General features: G+C 40.7%; 2 protein-coding genes across 4 annotated transcripts in view; one reads left to right on the top strand and one right to left on the bottom strand.

Annotated features, from left to right (window-relative positions):
- FHDC1 (FH2 domain containing 1) overlaps nt 1–19,362 on the bottom strand; it is a 46,555-nt gene that overhangs the window by 10,854 nt on the left and 16,339 nt on the right. For all 3 annotated transcript variants that reach the window (XM_037727960.1, XM_017498770.2, XM_037727961.1), the window contains exons 3-10: nt 17,292–17,353; nt 16,514–16,616; nt 8,577–8,662; nt 8,383–8,483; nt 6,038–6,108; nt 5,772–5,879; nt 3,938–4,008; nt 541–658 (exon numbers count right to left, since the gene is read on the bottom strand). In XM_037727960.1, coding sequence (XP_037583888.1) covers nt 541–658; nt 3,938–4,008; nt 5,772–5,879; nt 6,038–6,108; nt 8,383–8,483; nt 8,577–8,662; nt 16,514–16,616; nt 17,292–17,353 — 720 coding nt within the window. The remainder of the gene's footprint in view (nt 1–540; nt 659–3,937; nt 4,009–5,771; nt 5,880–6,037; nt 6,109–8,382; nt 8,484–8,576; nt 8,663–16,513; nt 16,617–17,291; nt 17,354–19,362) is intronic.
- Nucleotides 14,442–15,029, top strand: LOC108282768 (transcription elongation factor A protein-like 8). The gene has a single exon (XM_017498771.2). It carries the CDS (start codon nt 14,658–14,660, stop codon nt 14,991–14,993), a length of 336 nt encoding a protein of 111 aa, XP_017354260.1. The 5' UTR covers nt 14,442–14,657; the 3' UTR covers nt 14,994–15,029.

The raw sequence follows: 19,362 nt of genomic DNA, 5'->3' as shown, positions 1-19,362 counted from the left end.
ACTGTCACTAAACAAATACATCAGGCTTAGGCTGGGCGCAGTGGCTCACACCTGTAATCCCAGCACTTTGGGAGGCCCAGTGGGGGTGGATCACCTTAGTCAAGAGTTTGTGACCAGCCTGGCCAACATGACAAAACCCTGTCTCTACTAAAAAAGTACAAAAATTAGCCAGGTGTGGTGGTGCACACCTGTAATCCCAGCTACTCAGGAGGTTGAGGCAGGAGAATCGCTTGAACCCGGGAGGCGGAGGCTGCAATGAGCCGAGATTGCACCATTATATTCCAGCCTGGGCAACAGAGCAAGATTCCGTCTTAAAACAAAACAAAACAAACAAACAAAAACAAACACATCAGGCTTAGATCACATTTAACATCCTCTGCAAAGAATGGGCATGGAAATACCAAGTTCCTTTTACTAACTTGGAGAAAAAAATATGAATGGGAACTGCTGCTTCCACAAATATAGCCATGCAAATTTAACCAGCCCAAGGGTGCTGCTGGGAGATGAGATTAGAGGGACTGACTTGAGTCACCTACAAACCTGAAGAAAATCTTCCATCTGCTGACAAAGTTCACCATCCCGCTGAATGTTTTCTTTTAGTGATCTCGTCCTGACAAACAGCAAGTGCAGTTCTGCCTCTGTGTTATCTAGAGATAATCTAAAAGAAGAAAGGGGAGAGTGGGCAGTTGGAACAAGGAAGCCATGTGTCATGTGGGTATATTAAATAAGACTGTCGCTCAACCTTGGAAACGGAAGGGGAGAGCTACTGTGCTGACCTTTACCTACCTCTGTATTTAGATCTTGTGCATTTCTCCTGTTTTAAGAGGTGACTCCTTTCTAAAGACATACACTGGTTCAAAGAGAACATGCTGCAACTGTGCTCTTGATGGCGAGATAACCAAAACCAAGAGACCTGTATACCTTTTCATAAACTAGCTCCAATGAGCATTACAAACTAAAAGCCAGCAGGATTCCAGGATTCATACGCTTTCCATGGGCCACTAAACACAAATATGAAACTAACTCACAAGAAGCAAGGCAATGTATGTTGATAGCCCTAATACTAAAGGTAACAGCGAGAGAATAGCAGATTCCATGTTCTTCACCACAGGTGGCAAGAGCAAGCTTTCTGTTTTACAGAGAACTAAAACGCAGTTAACAAATCTGCAACTTTGTTTTTTTTTTGAGACAAAGTCTCTCTGTGTCGCCCAGGCTGGATTGCAGTGGCCTGATCTTGGCTCCCTGCAACCTCTGCCTCCTGGATTCAAGCAATTCTCGTGCCTTAGCCTCCAGAGTAGCTGGGATTATAGGCATGTGCCATCATGCCCAGCTAATTTTTGTCTTTTTAGTAGAGATGAGGTTTCACCATGTTGGTCAGGCTGGTCTAAAACTCCTGAGCTCAAGTGATCTGCTCACCTCAGCCTCCCAAAGGGCTAGGATTACAGGGGTGAGCCACCAGGCCCAGCCATTTTTTTTTTTAAAGATACAGTCTTACTCTGTTGCCCAAATTAAAGTGCAGTGGCAAGATCATGGCTCACTGCAGCATTGACCTCCTAGGCTCAGGCGATCCTCTCACCTCAGCCTTCCGAGTAATTGGGACCATGGGTGTGCACCATCACACCCAACTAATTTTTAAATGTTTTGTAGAGACGGGTCTTACCTTGTTGCCACTGGTCTCAAACTACTGGGCTCAAGCAATCTTCCTGCGTTGGCCTCCCAAAGTGCCGGGATCACAGGCATGAGCCACCACACCCAGCCCTAATTCTGCAAATTAACAGTTGGATTGATTGCAATGCTTTTGTTATATACATCAAATCAAGATAGGCAGAATGTGGGCCGGTTGAGGTGGCTCAGGCCAGTATTCCCAGCACTTTGGGAGGGCGAGGCGGGCAGATCACCTAAGGTCAGGAGTTTGAGACCAGCGTGGCCAACATGGTGAAGCCTCGTCTCTACTAAAAATAAAAAAATTGGCTGAGCACGGTGGCTCATGCCTATAATCCAGCACTTTGGGAGGCCAAGGTGGGTGGATCATGAGATCAGGAGTTCAAAACCAGCCTGGCCAAAATGGTGAAACCCTGTCCCTACTAAAAATATAAAAATTAGCTGGGCGTGGTGGTGGGCACCTGCAATCCCAGCTACTTGGGAGGCTAAGGCAGGAGAATAGCTTGAACCTGGGAGGTGGAGGTTACAGTGAGCAGAGAGTGTGCCACTGCGTTCGAGCCTGGGTAACAGAGTGAGACTCCATCTCAAAAAAAAAAGAACAAACAAAAAAATTAGCCTGCCATGGTAGTGAGTGACTGTAGTCTCAGCTACTTGGGAGGCTGAGGCAGGAGAATCACTTGAACCTGGGAGGCAGAGGTTATCATGAGGCAAGATTGTACCACTGCACTCCAGCCTGGGTGACACAGCGAGGTTCTGTCTCAAAAAAAAAAAAAAAAAAAGATAGGCAGAATGTGAATGATGGTTTTGTTTCACTGAGTAGGTGAAACCTAAAATGCATGTGAAACTCATAAATTAGGATGCATTCATGCTCCCACTGTCAATTCGAATTTTTCTTTGTGCAGTAAGTTTTCCACCTTCACTGGTAACTGGCACGTATCTGAGATCTGTTTGTACTTCACAAGTGTATTTCATCTTCCATTTCAAATAAACAAACTTGCTGAATAGAGTTTTTCTAAGTCAGTATCTATCTCCAATCCAACTCTGACCAGAAATGCCATTTCAAAAATATAATGCTAATTTCTATCTACATATCTCTTAGGAACATTTTTAAACTAATCAGAGTAAAAATGTTCCCATACAAATTTCTTTCAGTAATTCAAAACCAGAAAAGTTCCTATCTTATAAGATGTCCATTCTTTTTGGAGAATAATCTAGAGATCTGTAAACATAAATTATGAACTGTTTACACCTTTGAACTGATAATCCCACTTTGGAAAAGGCATGTCATCTTGGCATGATGTTCACAGAATCAGTAACTTTGAGATACTAGACAGTGGCAGAGCTGTGAGCTATGGTTCACTTATTTATATGCATATGTTCACAGATGTCATAGCTGGAAAGAGTCACTCAAATAGTAAGTCTATGCTGGGAAATAGGTTGACACATGAAGCGGTGTGCTGAACCTGCTCATGAGAACCAACTGCGGATGTCTATTCCTAATTTGCATTCAGTAGTGCATGTCAGCAGCTTGCCAACAGTCATGGTGGCAGTATTTACAACATGGAAATCAGCAAATGCTACAAATCAGGACTTTTTCTCCAAGAGCTGGTTATTGAACATCTGTCGTGGGATGCGAGGATGTAATATAAATTTAAAAACACATATACAAAACTCAAAATAGCATATACACACAGAGTCTAGCTATATTAAGATACATATCTATATTAGGATCAGAAGCAAATTAGAGTGATGTAAATAGAGCCTTATGTTTGGCAGATACTTTCTCTGTATGTGCCTTTCTCTGTGAGTGACTAATATAAAGTAAAATAGTTTCACAGCTCTTGGTACAGTTCAAACCCCTTTGAATGCAAAGGAAAATAAATGTACCATATTAAGACTCTACAAGGAAACAGTGACATGTGATTGTGAAAGTCTGATTGATATATACCAACTCCCAAGGTAATAGGCGGTGTTGTTTAAGCTCTACCTCTTGGGTGTGGAGGGATTTAAAATTCTTAATCATATTTTTTGTACTGATGATATTCATTAGAATATACTGAAATAGTTTCTTTAGTTCAAAAACAAAGATTAATTTTTCAAAACCCCCAAATTCCAAAGGTGCCCACACATCTGTGCTAAGCAAATGAAGGACAGTCTGAAAGTTCAATGAAACAAAACTTTTTAGAGTTCAAACTGGAATATAAAAGTTTTTACCATTTATCAGTTTTCATTAAAAAGGTAAAGAATCTTGAATTCTCACAATTCACTTGCTCACCTAGCAGTCTTCTGAACGTTATGCAATTTTTCTGAAAAGTCTAGAAGAATGGCATCTTTCTTCTGGGCTTCCTGGAACAAAAACAGAATTTTCTCACTATATTGATAAAACTGGAAGGAAATAATTTTCTTAGGGCTTAAAGGAATCTCAAAATCACTGCTTCCGTTTTTAAACTTGATACATTCAAAGCATTTCATACTGAGACATGAACTCTGATGCTCATAGATTTGCCAGAACTCTCCTACTCTCAAGATATATTTAACTTTCCAGAGCAACTGATCTTGACAGAAAATACAATTCATGTGCATTAAAACTCAATGGAAGGTGGCGGTGGCTGCAGCTTAGCAGGGCCCCTTGTTTCTGAGAGAATCCAATATATCCTGCTTAAACACCACCCATACCTATAAGCATGCCTTTAAATGACCGAGATACCTTCAGCTGTTAAACCAGTTTGCAAACAGAGTTTAATCAGAAGGTACACAAGCCATGGCAGTGTTTGGATTCTTCACCTGTTCAGAAGGTGAAAGGAAGGCAGGTGGGAAGGAGGCAATGACTGACTCAGGAGGCTTCCCAACTTGGGCAGAGACCATGTTACCCAGAGCGCCGGGATGCTTGGATCCGAGAGAACTCTGCCCAAATACTATCTGCAACCTATGCTGGGCAAGGAACACATTTTCTTCTTTTAAGGCCTGAAAATTAACCTTTCAATCAAGTCCCAAGTTAAACATGACCCTTTGTCTTCTGAAGAATATAGTAATCGTGGTGCATATCATCATTTATGGAGAGCTCACCACAGGCCAAACATTGAGCTAATATGGAATCGGCTCTTTCAGCACTCTCAATTACCTAGTTTTGGGGTGAGTTATCACTACTCTCACCATTCGATGAAGAAATTGAGGGTCTTCAGGTTTAAGTACCTTGCCTGAGGAAGTACAGCTAGCAGAGGACAGCTGAAACCTCCCAGTCCTGTACCATTCTGAAGCTCACATTGAAAACAAGACTGCACCACACGGTTCCCTCCCAGTTTAAAGCTACCACTGCGGCACTCATGTCAAAACAACTGACTGATTCAGCGGAGGAAGGGCAAATCAGTTCAATTAGTTGAGACAATTTCAAAACAAAGAGATAACGGTCCTTGGTTGATTTTCCACTTTGTACCTAGCTCTTTTGGTGTTACAGAGACCCAGTAAAAAAAAAAAAGCAATGGATAGGGTCAGACTCCAAACCCTGTGCTAGCAGCAGAGCACTGAAATGCATCCTTCACAAACAAAGACAGAAGTGACCTTTCTACATATAACTGGTCACAAATCTAGTCAATTCCACATCAGAAATATTTCAATCCTCCATCCTCTATTCTCTGTCCCTATGGCCATTACCCTCCCTCAACGCTCACCAGACAATTAGAGCCAACTTCTGCTGAGGTGTATTCCTATTTCTAGTTCTTTCTCTACTCTAACCCAGCCTCCATAGTGCCTTATTTGCCTAAAAACAGAAACAAAAAAGCTGTAATCAAGCTCTTACACTGTGCACAAACTTCTGTTGGTTCTCCACTGCTAAAGCATGAAATCCAAATTCTCCGCCTTTGACACCTGAATCCTTCATAGCTGGCTTTACCCGCCTCTCTGCTTCACTCTCCCACTTCCCTTCAGCCCTACAGCCCTAGGAGCAGTACAACTGAAGAATTTGCAAACAGCGCTTCTATAAACAGAACCTTCTTGGAACTCGCCATGCCCTTTCCTAACCCTGTCTGACACCATCTTGTGCCTGGGAAAAACTTCACTGCCTCCGAGGGGTATTCATATGCATTCTCTAAGTCCTAATCATTCCCACATACCTGTGCAACAAAGTGCAGGAGATTCATCCCAGGTTTGTTTGCTTTTGTGTCTGCCAATTTCAGCAAAGAAGACAGTTTAAATCCTACTGCATTGCCAGCATACCCTCCCTAAGGAAGACAAATCAGAAAGAAAAAATTACACATATGTGAAATATATGTATAATTATGTATATATATACACATACACACACACACAGAGAGACACCTTTAAATAGGCAAATAAGATTGAAAACATAACATTAAAATTGTTTTAGATTATTACTTACTGCATTCATAATATTCCCAGCCTGGAGCACCAAGTGTAATATAGAATGTAGCTCTTCACATGACATCAGTTCTACCAAAAAGAACACATCACAGAACCTTAGAGAAGCGTTCAGCCTCAAATGCACAAAAGACAGCTACCACATCCAAGCTCAAGTGTGTCTGAAGCAAGCTGTGACCTTAAACTGTCTATAAAACTGAAAAAACAAAAAAGCAATATATTCTATAGTATGCCTAACACATCATTTGCTACCTGCAATCCATGTCATAGTGTTTACTTGGAAATCAAATAGGTATGACAGCTGAATAGCACACAATCGTTCGATAATAAAAATTTTCAATTAGTGAAAAATGCAAAAGCCTAATGCAAAGCAGTATCCCGTGACATAGGAGTTAATTTTCTTCTCAGCAGTTATTTAATTTTTCCTTGTACAGCCACTATTCTTTGAGACTGCATTTGTAGAATATGAAAACCAACAGCAAGCAACATTTTGCTTAGTCAATGAGTTATGAAGAGATAAAAAAATAAACAAGCTAGGATAACATGTAAATAACTTGCAAAGTACAAACCCCAGGGGCCCAGGCACCCAGGGAATCTTTTCATTTTATTCAAAGCTACACATTTCATTTGGATTGGCTGAAAGTTTTAGAAAGAAACTTATCATTGTAATACATGGGTAAACTAGTTCTTTACTAACACCAAATCCTTTGTACACCCATGCAAAGAAACAAAAGTTAAAATTTTTAATGCATTTAGAAAGGTAAAAAGAAAACTTGATTATTAAAATTATACTATCGATAAATAATAAAATGTCACTGACATTTTTAAGTTAATATTCTCCATTAAGTCGCTAATACTTTCAAAAAAATTACGGTTGGATCACTGCCTATATTGTGTTATCTAAGAAGGCCAGTTTTGGAAGGGTGGCCAGATAAGAAATGTTTCTACCGTACCCACGAGTTTGCATTGCTCAATATAAAAACATATTCTTCCAGAACAAACCTTCCAAAGTTGTTGCAATAGTGTTAGTAAGTTAGTAAGAAAAACAATTTTAAAGGCCTCTATATTGGAATTTTTTAAAATTCTTTTTCCTTCTTAGTCTCGTCTCTTTAAAACGAAGAAAATATGATGGGCCAAAGAGAAACATTTTATCTCAAAACAGGCCAGAGCAAGTAAACAGGAAAACCAAATAGGAATAAACAATTCTACAACAATTACTAGAAATCCAGAAAATGAAGAAAAGGAAATCAGGCTGGCACTGACCAATGCTGAAAAGTGTGAGCGTCAGGGAGGGCCAGACAGTGCGCCCGGGAGATGAGAAGAAAGCAGCTGCCGGCACTCTCAGTGCCAAGATGCCAGAAACCAAAGCTATCACCTCTACGGAAGGGGACGCTAGGGCAGCTCTGAGAAGAGGCTGTCCACGCTGGGCAGGCAATAATTTTCTTTCCTTTTCTTTTTTTTTTTTTTTTTTTAATTGCATTTTAGGTTTTGGGGTACATGTGAAGAACATGCAACATTGTTGCATAGGTACACACATGGCAGTGTGATTTGCTGCCTTCCTCCCCTTCACCTATATCTGGCATTTCTTCCCATGCTATCTCTCCCCAACTCCCCACCCCCAGCTGTCCCTCCCTTATTTCCCCCCAACAAACCCCAGTGTGTGATGCTCCCCTCCCTGTGTCCATGTGTTCTCATTGTTCAACACCCGCCTATGAGTGAGAACATGTGGTGTTTGATTTTCTGGGCAGGCAATAATTTAAATAATGGTTTAAATAAATGAAGATGGCCTATCTGCCCCTCTCAAATTTAAACAGCACAGCAGAAGTTGGAGTATGGAGGAGTGGGAGATGACACCACAGAACAGAAACGTCAGGAACCCTGGCAGAAGAGTCGCACAGTTGACCTTGGGAAAGCAGGTCTGCTTCTGGAAAGGCTGGGTCCCAGCCACCAACAGAGGCCACAACAGGGAGCAGAAAGGCAGCTGGGCCAGGGGCCTGGGCTCTGTGCACATGCACAGCCCACCCCACACATGCACACACCACGTACCCACACACAGAGAGAAAGCTCATCCAGGAGAGGAACAAGGGCAAGCCATAACCAGCAAGGTTGACTCTGAAGCCTGGGATGAAAGAAACTCCCATCTGTGGGAGGGTAATATGCAAATTAACATTCATTACAGGAAGAATGTCAATGGAAATAAACCTTAAGTGCATCCCTAGAAACATCTCATTTCCCTTTTAAGGGTGTATCAGAAATTCATGACTTTCATGTTCAATTTCATTTGGCTTTTTAAAAAAACTGCTATGGAAATTAAAGACAAATTCTGCGAAGGATCACATGTCTTACCTTTTATAGCAGTTCTTAAAACTGTTATATCTGTGTACAGAGAAGAACAAGTAGGTAGAAATTCCTTCTTTAGCACCATGGCTTCAATCCGAAGTGAATAGCTGAAAAATAAAAAAGTAAAACTGTAGAATTTGATGTCATTAGTCTAAAAATCTTACTGTGCAAAGACTAATGATCAGTGACTGTATCCTTACTTTGGCACCTGAATTAAGCCGTACAGAAAGGAGTCTGCCAGAGACAGCCTGGACACGTCACCACTAAACGCTTTTAATTTCTTTACCTAAAAGACAAATGGAAAGCGGGGTAGATAAAATCACTTATGATTATTTAAGATTATTTAAATTTCACCTTTGCATTCTTCTTAAAAAATAGGATTTTAGTGCTAAATTCAAATTAATTTAGAAAAGACAGAAAATGAAATCATCCCATCTGCTATTTGTTGTTTTTTTTTTTTTTTTTTAAAAGAAAAATACAAACTCACAAATTTAAAGGTGAGGAGTTAGGGTCACTTACGTAGCTATAGATATATTGTCCCGTGCAAACAGGAGAGCTGGAGCCACTAGAATCCTGAGGAAGGTTACAAGAGGGAGTGACTAAAAAAGGATCAGTTCTAAGAATGAAAATGTTCTGTAAGCAATAATCTGGAAATGAGATCATTGTTTGGGAGAAGAAATAAAAGACTACAGAGTCATTAAAATATGGTCCTTTAAGTCATAAACAGAAAAAAAAAAAATCTTATTTTGAGTAATTTGGATACAAAATACTTAGACTGAGTAAGATCAAACACAGATTTTCTTACTGTGGTCAAATCCCACTTCACATATAATAGCTTTAAAGGAAGAGACTACTGTATCTTCAGGTGAGTACACATATCTGCTTTTCAGCAGGAAGACAAAAAGGAAAACTGCTTGAAGAACAGGAAGATATGTTAAAATTGCCCCCAGGGACCCTGGTAGAAGAGTTGTACTGGATGCCTGGAAACGAGGTCAACTTTTGGAAAAGCAGGGTTCCGGCCTAAAAAGACCAGGCAATAAAATAGTATGTACAGCAGGATGCCATTTCTATAAATTTTTTAAAAAGGTATCTATTAACCTCCAACCCTCTCATGTACACACCTACATACACAGGAAAAAGATGAAAAAGCCCCACATCTCCAGGTAGTGACTCATGCCTGAAATCTTAGCTCTTTGAGAGGCAGAGGCAGAAGGATCACTTGAGGCCTGGGTTCGAGACCTGCCTGGGCAACACAGGGAAACCTCTCCCCCAAAAAGCCCCACATATACTAGGTGATAAGATTACGGCTGTCTGCTGTTTTCTCCTGTTGCTCATTTTTATTTTCTAAGATGCCTATAATGAACATGATTACTCTTTTTTGTTTATTTGTTTATTTTTTGAGACATAGTCTTGCTCTGTCACCCAGGATGGAGTACAGTGGCAAAATCTCGGCTCACTGCAACCTCCACCTCCCAGGTTCAAGCAATTCCCCTACCTCAGCCTCCTGAGTAGCTGGGATTACAGGCATGTGCCACCACGCCCGGCTAATTTTTGTATTTTTAGTAGAGACAGGGTTTCACCTTGAAGGTCAGCCTGGTCTTGAACTCCTGACCTTGTAATCCGCCTGCCTCAGCCTCCCAAATTGCTGGGATTACAAGCATGAGCCTCCACGCCTAGCCCAATTATTCTTTAAAAAGTAAACTAAACTAAGTTTTTAAACACAATCAATGATTCTTTCAACCAATACAGAAAAAAGTGAAGAGTTCTTACAACAGGTATATAGCCAAATAGCAAGAAGGTAAGAGTGGAGATGAAAGGAAAGTTTTCAAACAATATTAGATCATAAATCATGTCTTCCCCCCACACAGAACACTGGGCCAATCCCATGGCAAAACCACTTCTAAGTCCACTGTTAATAGAGAGTCATCCAACAAAATTCTTTATAAGTAGTAAGTACCTTAATACTGTTAGTGAAGCGTACACCCTGTCTTTGCAGTTAATTGTTGCCAATAAGTAGCTAACACTTTGTATTATTCTATTTTATAAAGCTTATTCTTTTCCATCCCCTTGGTTATAATTAATAACATGATTTTAAGTTCCTTGTGAAATAGGAAATGACAATTCAAAAATATAAAGAAAGGAGTATTTTCAAAGATCCACAAACTGAAACATCTACCTCAATTATCTGAAAATATAAAATGTAACACTTCCAGTTCACATCCTAGTATTAAGTCTGACTCTTAAGACTATCTTCTTTCTGCCCTAAAAGGCAGAAAATAGCCATTTACATAATTCCATTTCCCTTACTGGTAGAGCCACAAAGTGAATTGACCATTTTTAGCCTTATTAAATTTAAGGGCACATGGCACTGCTGGTTTAAGCCCAAATCAGTCCCTGGCTTCTGCACTGAGAAACCTATACGACGAATTCTAATCCCTTCAGAACTAGAATTTAACAATTCACTATATATGGGCAGGGGCAGAGGGAGGTTGTATAAGACCATATACATAGCATGTGTGAAGCCTCTGAAAATCACATCATGGTTTTCAGTCTAAAGTGTAAGACCAGGTCATGCTAAGTAAACTTGGTAAACGTTTCTATTAAACATGTGCTAAACTGTAACTTAGCAATGATTAATCTCCTTCACTTACATAAAAAGCTAAAAAAAAAAGTGTGGATTTCAAGAGAAGGGTGATAGACCGTATTTGATTTAAACGCCATGTATACAGTTCTTTGTTCTATTTCAAAATGAGATTTATGTTCTTTAAGAGAGATTATTGTATCTTCACAGTGGAAGGAAAGTAAAAAAGAAAGATAAACATACCCTACAATTATTATGCATTCTCATTATCAAAAAAAGGTTTATTAAATATTGTTAGGCATAATTTTGTGGGCTGAGCCAAGAGACCCTCATTATGGCCCTGGTTGTGCCTGGTTGCTGTTGTAATAGTGACAGCAGGCTCCTCAAGACTCTCACACTCCAAAGGACATGCCTCCTTCACCCTGTTTAATTCTAGTCACATGGCTTGAAATGGTAAGATTTCCCACAAACATACCCACCCAACAGAAGACCCACGGGCTTCCTGTCCTTCCCCTCCCAGCGGCAGAATCAATGAAGAAGGAGGTAAAGAGATACCACAAATGTCCAGCAGAGGCAACTCAGCTGCTTCAGGAGAAAAGAAAGTTTCTGCCATGTCTAGCGCCAGCCCACAACAGAGGAAAGGCTGGTCAGGTGAGGTGGGGGGGTTCCCTGGCTTGGGAACTTGGTGCTGGAGAGGAACACACTCCCAGAGTTTCATTTCTGGACCCACCTTCTTCCTCTGCAAGTGTGAACCACACATTAGAGGAAAGATGAACAAACAAGCCAGATAAAAGATTTGTGGTGGAGGGCAGAGAAATTCTCAACAACAAATTAACCTTGGCTTCGGTTGGCTTGTCAGCTGAGAAGGCAGGAGAGAAAGGGGCTGTTTCCGTTTGTATTTTTCAGCATGCTGATAAGATTACAGTATTATTCAAGTGACACTTATTCACAGGAGTACTTTGTGATAGCAGAGGTGATGAAAAGGCTGGCAGGCCAGCAGTGTGAGGCGGGGTTTTGAAAACCTTTGCCCTTCCTTCCTCCAAGGCAGGCAGTGGAGTGCAGCAGAAAGAACCACACTGGGCTCAGCGGAATCAAGGCTCAAGTCCACCCCACTGCTCTGTCACCCAGCAATCATGTGACACCAGACAAGGTATAACAAGCCTGTGTGAGCCTCAGTTTCTCATCTGTAAAATGACATTGCAGTAAGGATTACATGAAAAATACACAAAAGATTCATAGCTATGATTGATTGATTTTCTATGTGCCAGGCACTAGGCTAAGCGCTTTCAAAACATGATCTCATCTCACTTCATTCTGCCCTGTCCAGCCAGTGCCTGGTACATGGGGCCACTCAATAAAGGTTTAGTCCTTACTTGTGCTAAAAATGAGCACAGAACGTTACACACAGGCTGAGTGCCACGTGGTTACGTGTCCGCTTACGAATTTATTAGCATATTTCTGCCACATTCCTAAACCCCTCTTCTCTGGCCCTGACTCTTCCTCGGCCTCATCTGCATCCTCCAACCTCCAACCTGAGACCCAAAGATTCCAGGGTTGGCCCTGGGTCTGAATAGTGCCAGGGGCCACAAAAAAGTTTGTCCTTGCAGTGGGCAGCAGTTAGGGGTGGCTTCCAAGACCCCCTCCCACAGCACTTCCTTTCCCTGAGACCCCCTCCCACAGCACAGTTACCCCACAGTGTTTAGAAAGGGGCTCCTGGCAGCCCTGGGGACTGTCAGGGTGTTCCTGCTGAAGGAAGCTCCCAGTTGAGTTTGGAGGGTGTGGTGAGCTGAAGCCCAGAGTCAGTAATGTAAACAAAGAGGCAAAGTGTGACCAAGCTCGCCAGATATTCAGACTGAGGATGACCCCGCAGCAGGAGGTTGTGGGAGAAACAGCTGCTGCCTGGTTCAGTGGCTGGGAAGGCATTTCAGGATCCCAGGCCAATGCTTCCATCTCAGCGAGACCCCACCTCCTGGGTTAGCTAACTAGGGGCGAGAAAGTCTCCGGGACTCAGGGCAGTGCCTGGATGGGTTTTCATCATCTTGCCCTCAACAGTCTTCGTTTTGAATTATATCCCCCACACAACCCAGAAATACAAAGTTCTTTTAAATAGGACAGGTTTGACAGCTTAGTTGCTTCTGTGAAAAACCCCTTTGCATTTTCTAATCACCTTTGAATTTTAAATGAGAAATGACGACATTAAGAAAACTGTATTCAGTTTCCCATCTCACCACTGCATGAAGCTGAGCTGGCAGCCTCCCTTGTGCCTAACTTTCATTTCGTTAGCAATGTGGAGCTTTTCAGAGCACTTTCACATGCGCTGTCAAATCTGATCCTCACTTAACAACACGATGAGGTCAGTTAGGAGTGGGTAGCAGAGAGGTCCTAGAGGAGGTCTGAAAACAGCCCAAGCAGGAATAAGGTTTTAAGAGCAAGTGAATCGTTTTAAAACTCAAATTAACTAAAAACTAACTAACCTAACAAGATTTTGGAACTCCCATTCTTTACAGAAAAGATTAAGGACTGTTCAGTATGTACAATCCAGGGTAAATTATGATTTAACGTACCTTTCCTTTGAGATTTTAAGACTCTACTATTATTAACATTAATAACTGCTACTAATTAATCTTGGCTTGGGTTAATTACACTTAATGTGCAGACAGAAAACCTGAGGGAGAGTGAGTTCCCAGGTTAATAGGTACACCTAGATGTAATTAGATCTCTAGTTACTCACTAAGATCCTAAATTTGGCATTGTGAGTTCAACATTAGTCAATGTAAAAGGAAAAAATATAATTATATCTCTCTTGTTATTAATGACACTAAAGTAAAGCTACATAAATTATGTCTGGGATGAAGAGTGGGAAAGAGGAGGCAGAAGTCAGAAGTGCCTGTGAAAAGGGTAACATACTAAAAAGTCACCCTTACTTTTTACTTTTAAAAGTTGGCCGGGTGCACGCCTGTAATCCTAGCATTTTGGGAGGCTGAGGCGGGTGGATCACTTGAGGTCAGGAGTTCAAGACCAGCCTGGACAACATGGTGAAACCTTATCTCTAACAAAAGTTATGGGGGTGTGGCAACGTGCACCTGCAATCCCAGCCTACTTGGGAAGCTAAGGCAGCAGAATCGCTTGGACCCAGGAGGTGGAGGTTGCAGTGAGATCATGCACTCCAGGCTGGGCGACAGAGCAAGTCTGTCTTGAAAAAAAAAGTCATCTATTACTTTTACTTATAATGTAAAAAACTTGGTAAGAGTCTAGTATTTAGGTATTTTATAAATATGTATTTGTGTAATTTCTTACTGAAAATTTTCAAGGAATTTTTTCCTTAGAAATAAAGGACAAAATCACAATTTTGGAAGGTTTTATACAACTGTTTTTCCGTTTTTTTGTTTGTTTGTTTTTTCTATCAAGCTCCTAACCATTCAACAATGCATTTAGAATGGGAGGGGTGACTGGGGAGGCGAGCTCAGTGATGACATGGCACTCACGTGACCAGGAGTCGACGTGTGCAGAAGTCCTTACAGTCCCAGGGCCTGTTTCCTGTAGCAGCTCCCTATTGCTGGAGAAGAAGAAAAGTGCCCAAGATCCTTTCAGGATATTTGGTTTTTTGGGCGCGACACAAATCGAGGTGAGGGAAGAGAGGAAAATCCCCTGAATCCCTGCAGGATTACTTTATTCAAAAACGAAATAAAAAATACTCAATATGCAAAAGTCTTGTGAAGAAAATGACATGCCAAAGGCCAAGGAAGACCGCCCTTTGGAAGATGTACCACAGGAGGCAGAAGGAAATCCTCAACCTTCTTCAGGTGTGAGCCAGGAAGCAGAAGGAAACCCCAGAGGAGGGCGAACTCAGCCTGGCCAGGGATTTAAAGAGGACACACCCGTTAGGCATTTGGACCCTGAAGAAATGATAAAAGGAGTAGATGAGCTTGAAAGGCTTAGGCAAGAGGTAAGAAGAGTGAGAAACAAGTTTGTGATGATGCATTGGAAGCAAAGACATTCACGCAGCCATCCTTATCCTGTGTGCTTTAGGCCTTGAATTCATTTTTGCCTAATACTAAAATCTGGCCCCAGCTTTCTTTCTGTTAGCATTTTTTGAAATATCTTTGACCTCCATCTTACTTTTAATCATCTGATGAAACTCTGTTTTAGGTAGTTTCCTTAGTTCCAGCATCACATTGGATTTTGGATTTTGACCCACTTTCCAGGTCTATTTTTCAAATTAGAAACTTTCACACATTTGCATGGAAATATGTTCATTCCATATTGTAAAGCAAAGCATAACAGGTTATGGCAAAGCAGCATATTTAATATCAGCTCACATATGTAGGATAAAATTCCAAACTTTGTGTGTGTGTGTGTATGTGTGTGTGTATGCATACATCCATATAACATATATCAAAAACTTAACCTTAAGTTTATTTCTGTGTGGTGTGAAGTTTTATTGGCTTTCTTCTAGTTTTTCTTTTTGCTTATACGTATTTTTTAATGAACCTGTGTCTTGCACAAAAAGAATTAAGGATTTTTTTTTTACAAGTAAGAGTCAATCAGATAATTTGCAACGAGCTTATGAGCACAATGGGGGTACCTAAACTCTTGATGATAAAAGAAATGTAAACCTCACATTACCTCTGGATCTCTTAGCCAGAGGAATAAACTGGCAATTATTACAGAAAAAAAAAAATGCAGTTAATTCATTAAGTCCAAACAAAATAAATAAATTTATATCATCGTAGTATGTATTACTATCACAACAATTTCCACCTTTGAGTTAATTATGTAGATAAGATTTTATTAACAGTTCACCTACCTCTCCAAAATTTTAGAGCATCTTTAGATGACAGAAAAGGAATCTTTTTTTTTTTTTGATGATGATGATAATTTATTGAGCTCCCATGTGCCAAGTACCATGTTAGATGCATAACCAGGGTTTCATCATCTTGACAATCCAATGAGTTCAGCATCATTATCCTCCTTTTATCGGTGAGGAAACTAAAGCTCACAGGAGTTAAGAACCTTGCCCCATTTTCTCAATTAAGGGAACAGCTCAAATCTGAATCTAGATTCTCTGACTCCATAATATCCATGCTCTTTCTACCAGATCACTTTACTTTTACGTGAGAAAACTCTGGCTCTGGGTAGGAGAGTGCCCTTCCCACGTGCATTTTGTTTTTGTTTTTGTTTTTGTTTTGAGACAGAGTCTCACTCTTTCAACCCAGGCTGGAGTGCAGTGGCGTGATCTTGGTTCACTGCAACCTCCACCTCCCAGGTTCAGGCAACTGTCATACCCTAGCCTCCTGAGTAGCTGGGATTACTGGCGCATGCCACCACTCCCGGCTAATTTTTGTATTTTTGGTAGAGACAGGGTTTCGTCATGTTGGCCAGGCTGGTCTCAAACTCCTGGCCTCAGGTGATTCATCGGCCTCTGCCTCCCAAAGTGCTAGGATTACAGGCGAGAGCCAGCGCTCCCAGCCTTTCATGTGAGCTTTGACACACTTAAAAATATTAAGCTTTTATGATCACTCCTAACATCTACAACTCATGCACTGAATTTCTTACCTCTTCTGACTCTGGCAAAAACTTAAGAAATTCTCGCAAGGTCTCTGATCCATAATGCTCACTTTTTCCTTGATGAATATCTTCTACAACGGACCGAGGAGACCTTAAAAAGACAATGAATAACATTCCATTTCACGTTTGCTAGCGTGCCAACAGAGGTGCAAGCCAGTGGAAATTAAAACAAATCTCCTCCACCCTCCTTCCCACCCACCTCCTTCCCAGTCTGGACGGCAGTTTTGTGTGAGTGCTCATAACAGCCCCACTGCCTGGAAACGGGAAACTTCAATACTCTGCTCAAGGTCCCTTCACCCAGAGCACCATCCTTGGGTATCCCCAAAAGGCTGAAAGCAGCAACAATCACAGGGAGTCTCTTTTGTGGGGAAAAAAATAATCCCCTTTGGTCTCACTAAAACTCCTGCACAACCTTCTCCTTACACTTCAGAACACAGAACTCCAACTGCTACTTGACTCATCAGTTCAACCTCCACTGAAGGGGGGACACTAAAGGTGACTCTATAGAGTCCCTATGGGACAGGCTTGAATGCATGCCCTGGTGCAATTCTCCATCTACTTCAAGCCACTATGTTATGTTTCCATGAAGGAAAACAGCAGAAAGTGACAGTCACTTGCAGACTCATCAAGCCATGTGTCTAAGAAGATTTGAAGGTGTGAGGAATGACTTTCACTCATATTAGAATTTGAATTTCAGCTCAGTCACACCCACAGACTTTGATACTGACAGCAGGGACTAAAGTTTCAAATGTGTGCAAAATCTTACCTCTTAAATTGCTTAAGAAATATCCCAATGTTCATGCTTCGTTTTGCATCCAAAACAGTAATCTGGAAAAAAAAATAAGAACACATAGGATTACTAAATTCAAATAAAAAGAGTTGGAGAAAGAAGATAATTAAAACCTATCAAATGCAATACTAATTTATAAAAGAATAATCCCCAATGTATAAATTTGGTAATTAACAGATATTCCTAACATAGTTTTACAAATATTAAAAGATTATCATCTCCCCAAACTTTCTACAGTGATATTATATTTTCTTTTTTTTTTTTTGAGACAGAGTTTCACTCTTGTTACCCAGGCTGGAGTGCAATGGCGTGATCTCGGCTCACCGCAACCTCCGCCTCCTGGGCTCAGGCAATTCTCCTGCCTCAACCTCTTGAGTAGCTGGGATTACAGGCACACGCCACCATGCCCAGCTAATGTTTTGTATTTTTAGTAGAGACAGGGTTTCACCTTGTTGACCAGGATGGTCTCCATCTCTTGACCTCGTGATCCACCCGCCTCGGCCTCCCAAAGTGCTGGGATTACAGGCTTGAGCCACCGCGCCCGGCTATATTTTCTTAAATGTAATAACACATGCCTATTTTAATATTATATAACTTTTAATATACAGATGGTCCCAACCAATGATGGTCCATCCTATGATTTTCCAAGTTTACTATGGGCTTCTTGGGATATTAAATGCATTTTCTTTCTTTTTCTTTCAGACAGAGTCTTGCTCTGTTGCCCAGGCTAGAGTGCAGTGGCACCATCTGAGCTCACTGCAACCTCTGCCCACTGGGTTCAAGCAATTATCCTGCCTCAGCCTCCAGAGAGTAGCTGGATTACAGGTGTGCACCACCCACCCGGCTAATTGTTTAATTTGTTGTAGAGCCGGAGCTTCACCATGTTGTCCAGGCTGGTCTCAAACTACTGACCTCAAGTGATCCACCCACCTCAGCCTCTCAAAGTGCTGAGATTACAGGCATGAGTCACTATGCCTGGCTACATTTTCAACTTACAGTATTTTTGTCTTACAATGGGTTTTTATGATGCAGCCCCATCATAAATTGAGAAGCATCTGTAAAAGTCAGTCATCCTTTAGTATCCACAGAGGATTAGTTCCAGGACCCCTGGGGATACCAAAATCTGAGGATGTTCAAGTCTTGTATAAAACTGCATAGTACTTTGCATATAATCTATGCACAACATCCTGCAAACTTTAAATCATCTCTCGATTACTTCTAATACCTAATTTCATGTAAATTGTGTTATATAAATGATTGCTATACTATATTTTTAAAGGCGTATTATTTTTTATTGTTGTATTGTTATTTTCTATTTTTTTCTGAATATTTTTGATCCATGGTTGGTCAAATTTGAGGATGCAAAATCTGCAGTCATGAAGAAAGGTCTGTATAATATATACACTTTAAATGTTTTTAATTTAGCAATTTCCTCTTAGAATAATATCATTTGCACTTAAAAGCCCCAATTTGGAAATGGATGCTTTGGCCTAATGAGAATCACGTGAGATTTGAACTGAGAAGTAAAAAACAACTCTGAAGATATTGCAAATTGAGTCCCAACCCTGACTTATGGATGTAAAAGAACCCATGAAGTCATTTTCAGAAACATCAATAAATTAATTTTTTTCTAAAAGAAAAATTTCATTTCATTCAAAAAGCTTATATATGTCCAATAGACCTTTTAGGAGGGTGTAAGGTAGTGTCCTACATTTTATTTACTCAAAAATTTAAAAAGAACATTGCATTTGTGCTGTATGCATTTCACCAAGGCTAAGATACTTTTTTTAAATTTTTTTTTTAATTTTTGCATTTTCCTAATCTCTGGAATCAAGATGTGTCTTATAATATAGGGCATCTTTTTATTTAATGACATATGGTACAGCTATTCTGTCAAAACCCAGATTTGGGCTACAGCAGGTTTTAACTGACCAAAATTGATAATTTCAGAGGGCTTTATCTGACTAGAAATTAGATCTTTTTTTTGGTTGTTAAATACAGAAGCCATTTCTGTCTCTGGATGTAAACATCCAGGCTGCGTGGAGGA

The sequence above is a fragment of the Cebus imitator genome, unplaced genomic scaffold (genome assembly GCF_001604975.1).
Source record: "Cebus imitator isolate Cc_AM_T3 unplaced genomic scaffold, Cebus_imitator-1.0 Scaffold251, whole genome shotgun sequence".
Lineage (NCBI taxonomy): Eukaryota > Metazoa > Chordata > Mammalia > Primates > Cebidae > Cebus > Cebus imitator.
Note: the sequence above shows the minus strand (reverse complement) of the source record. Positions and strands in the feature narration are given on the sequence as shown.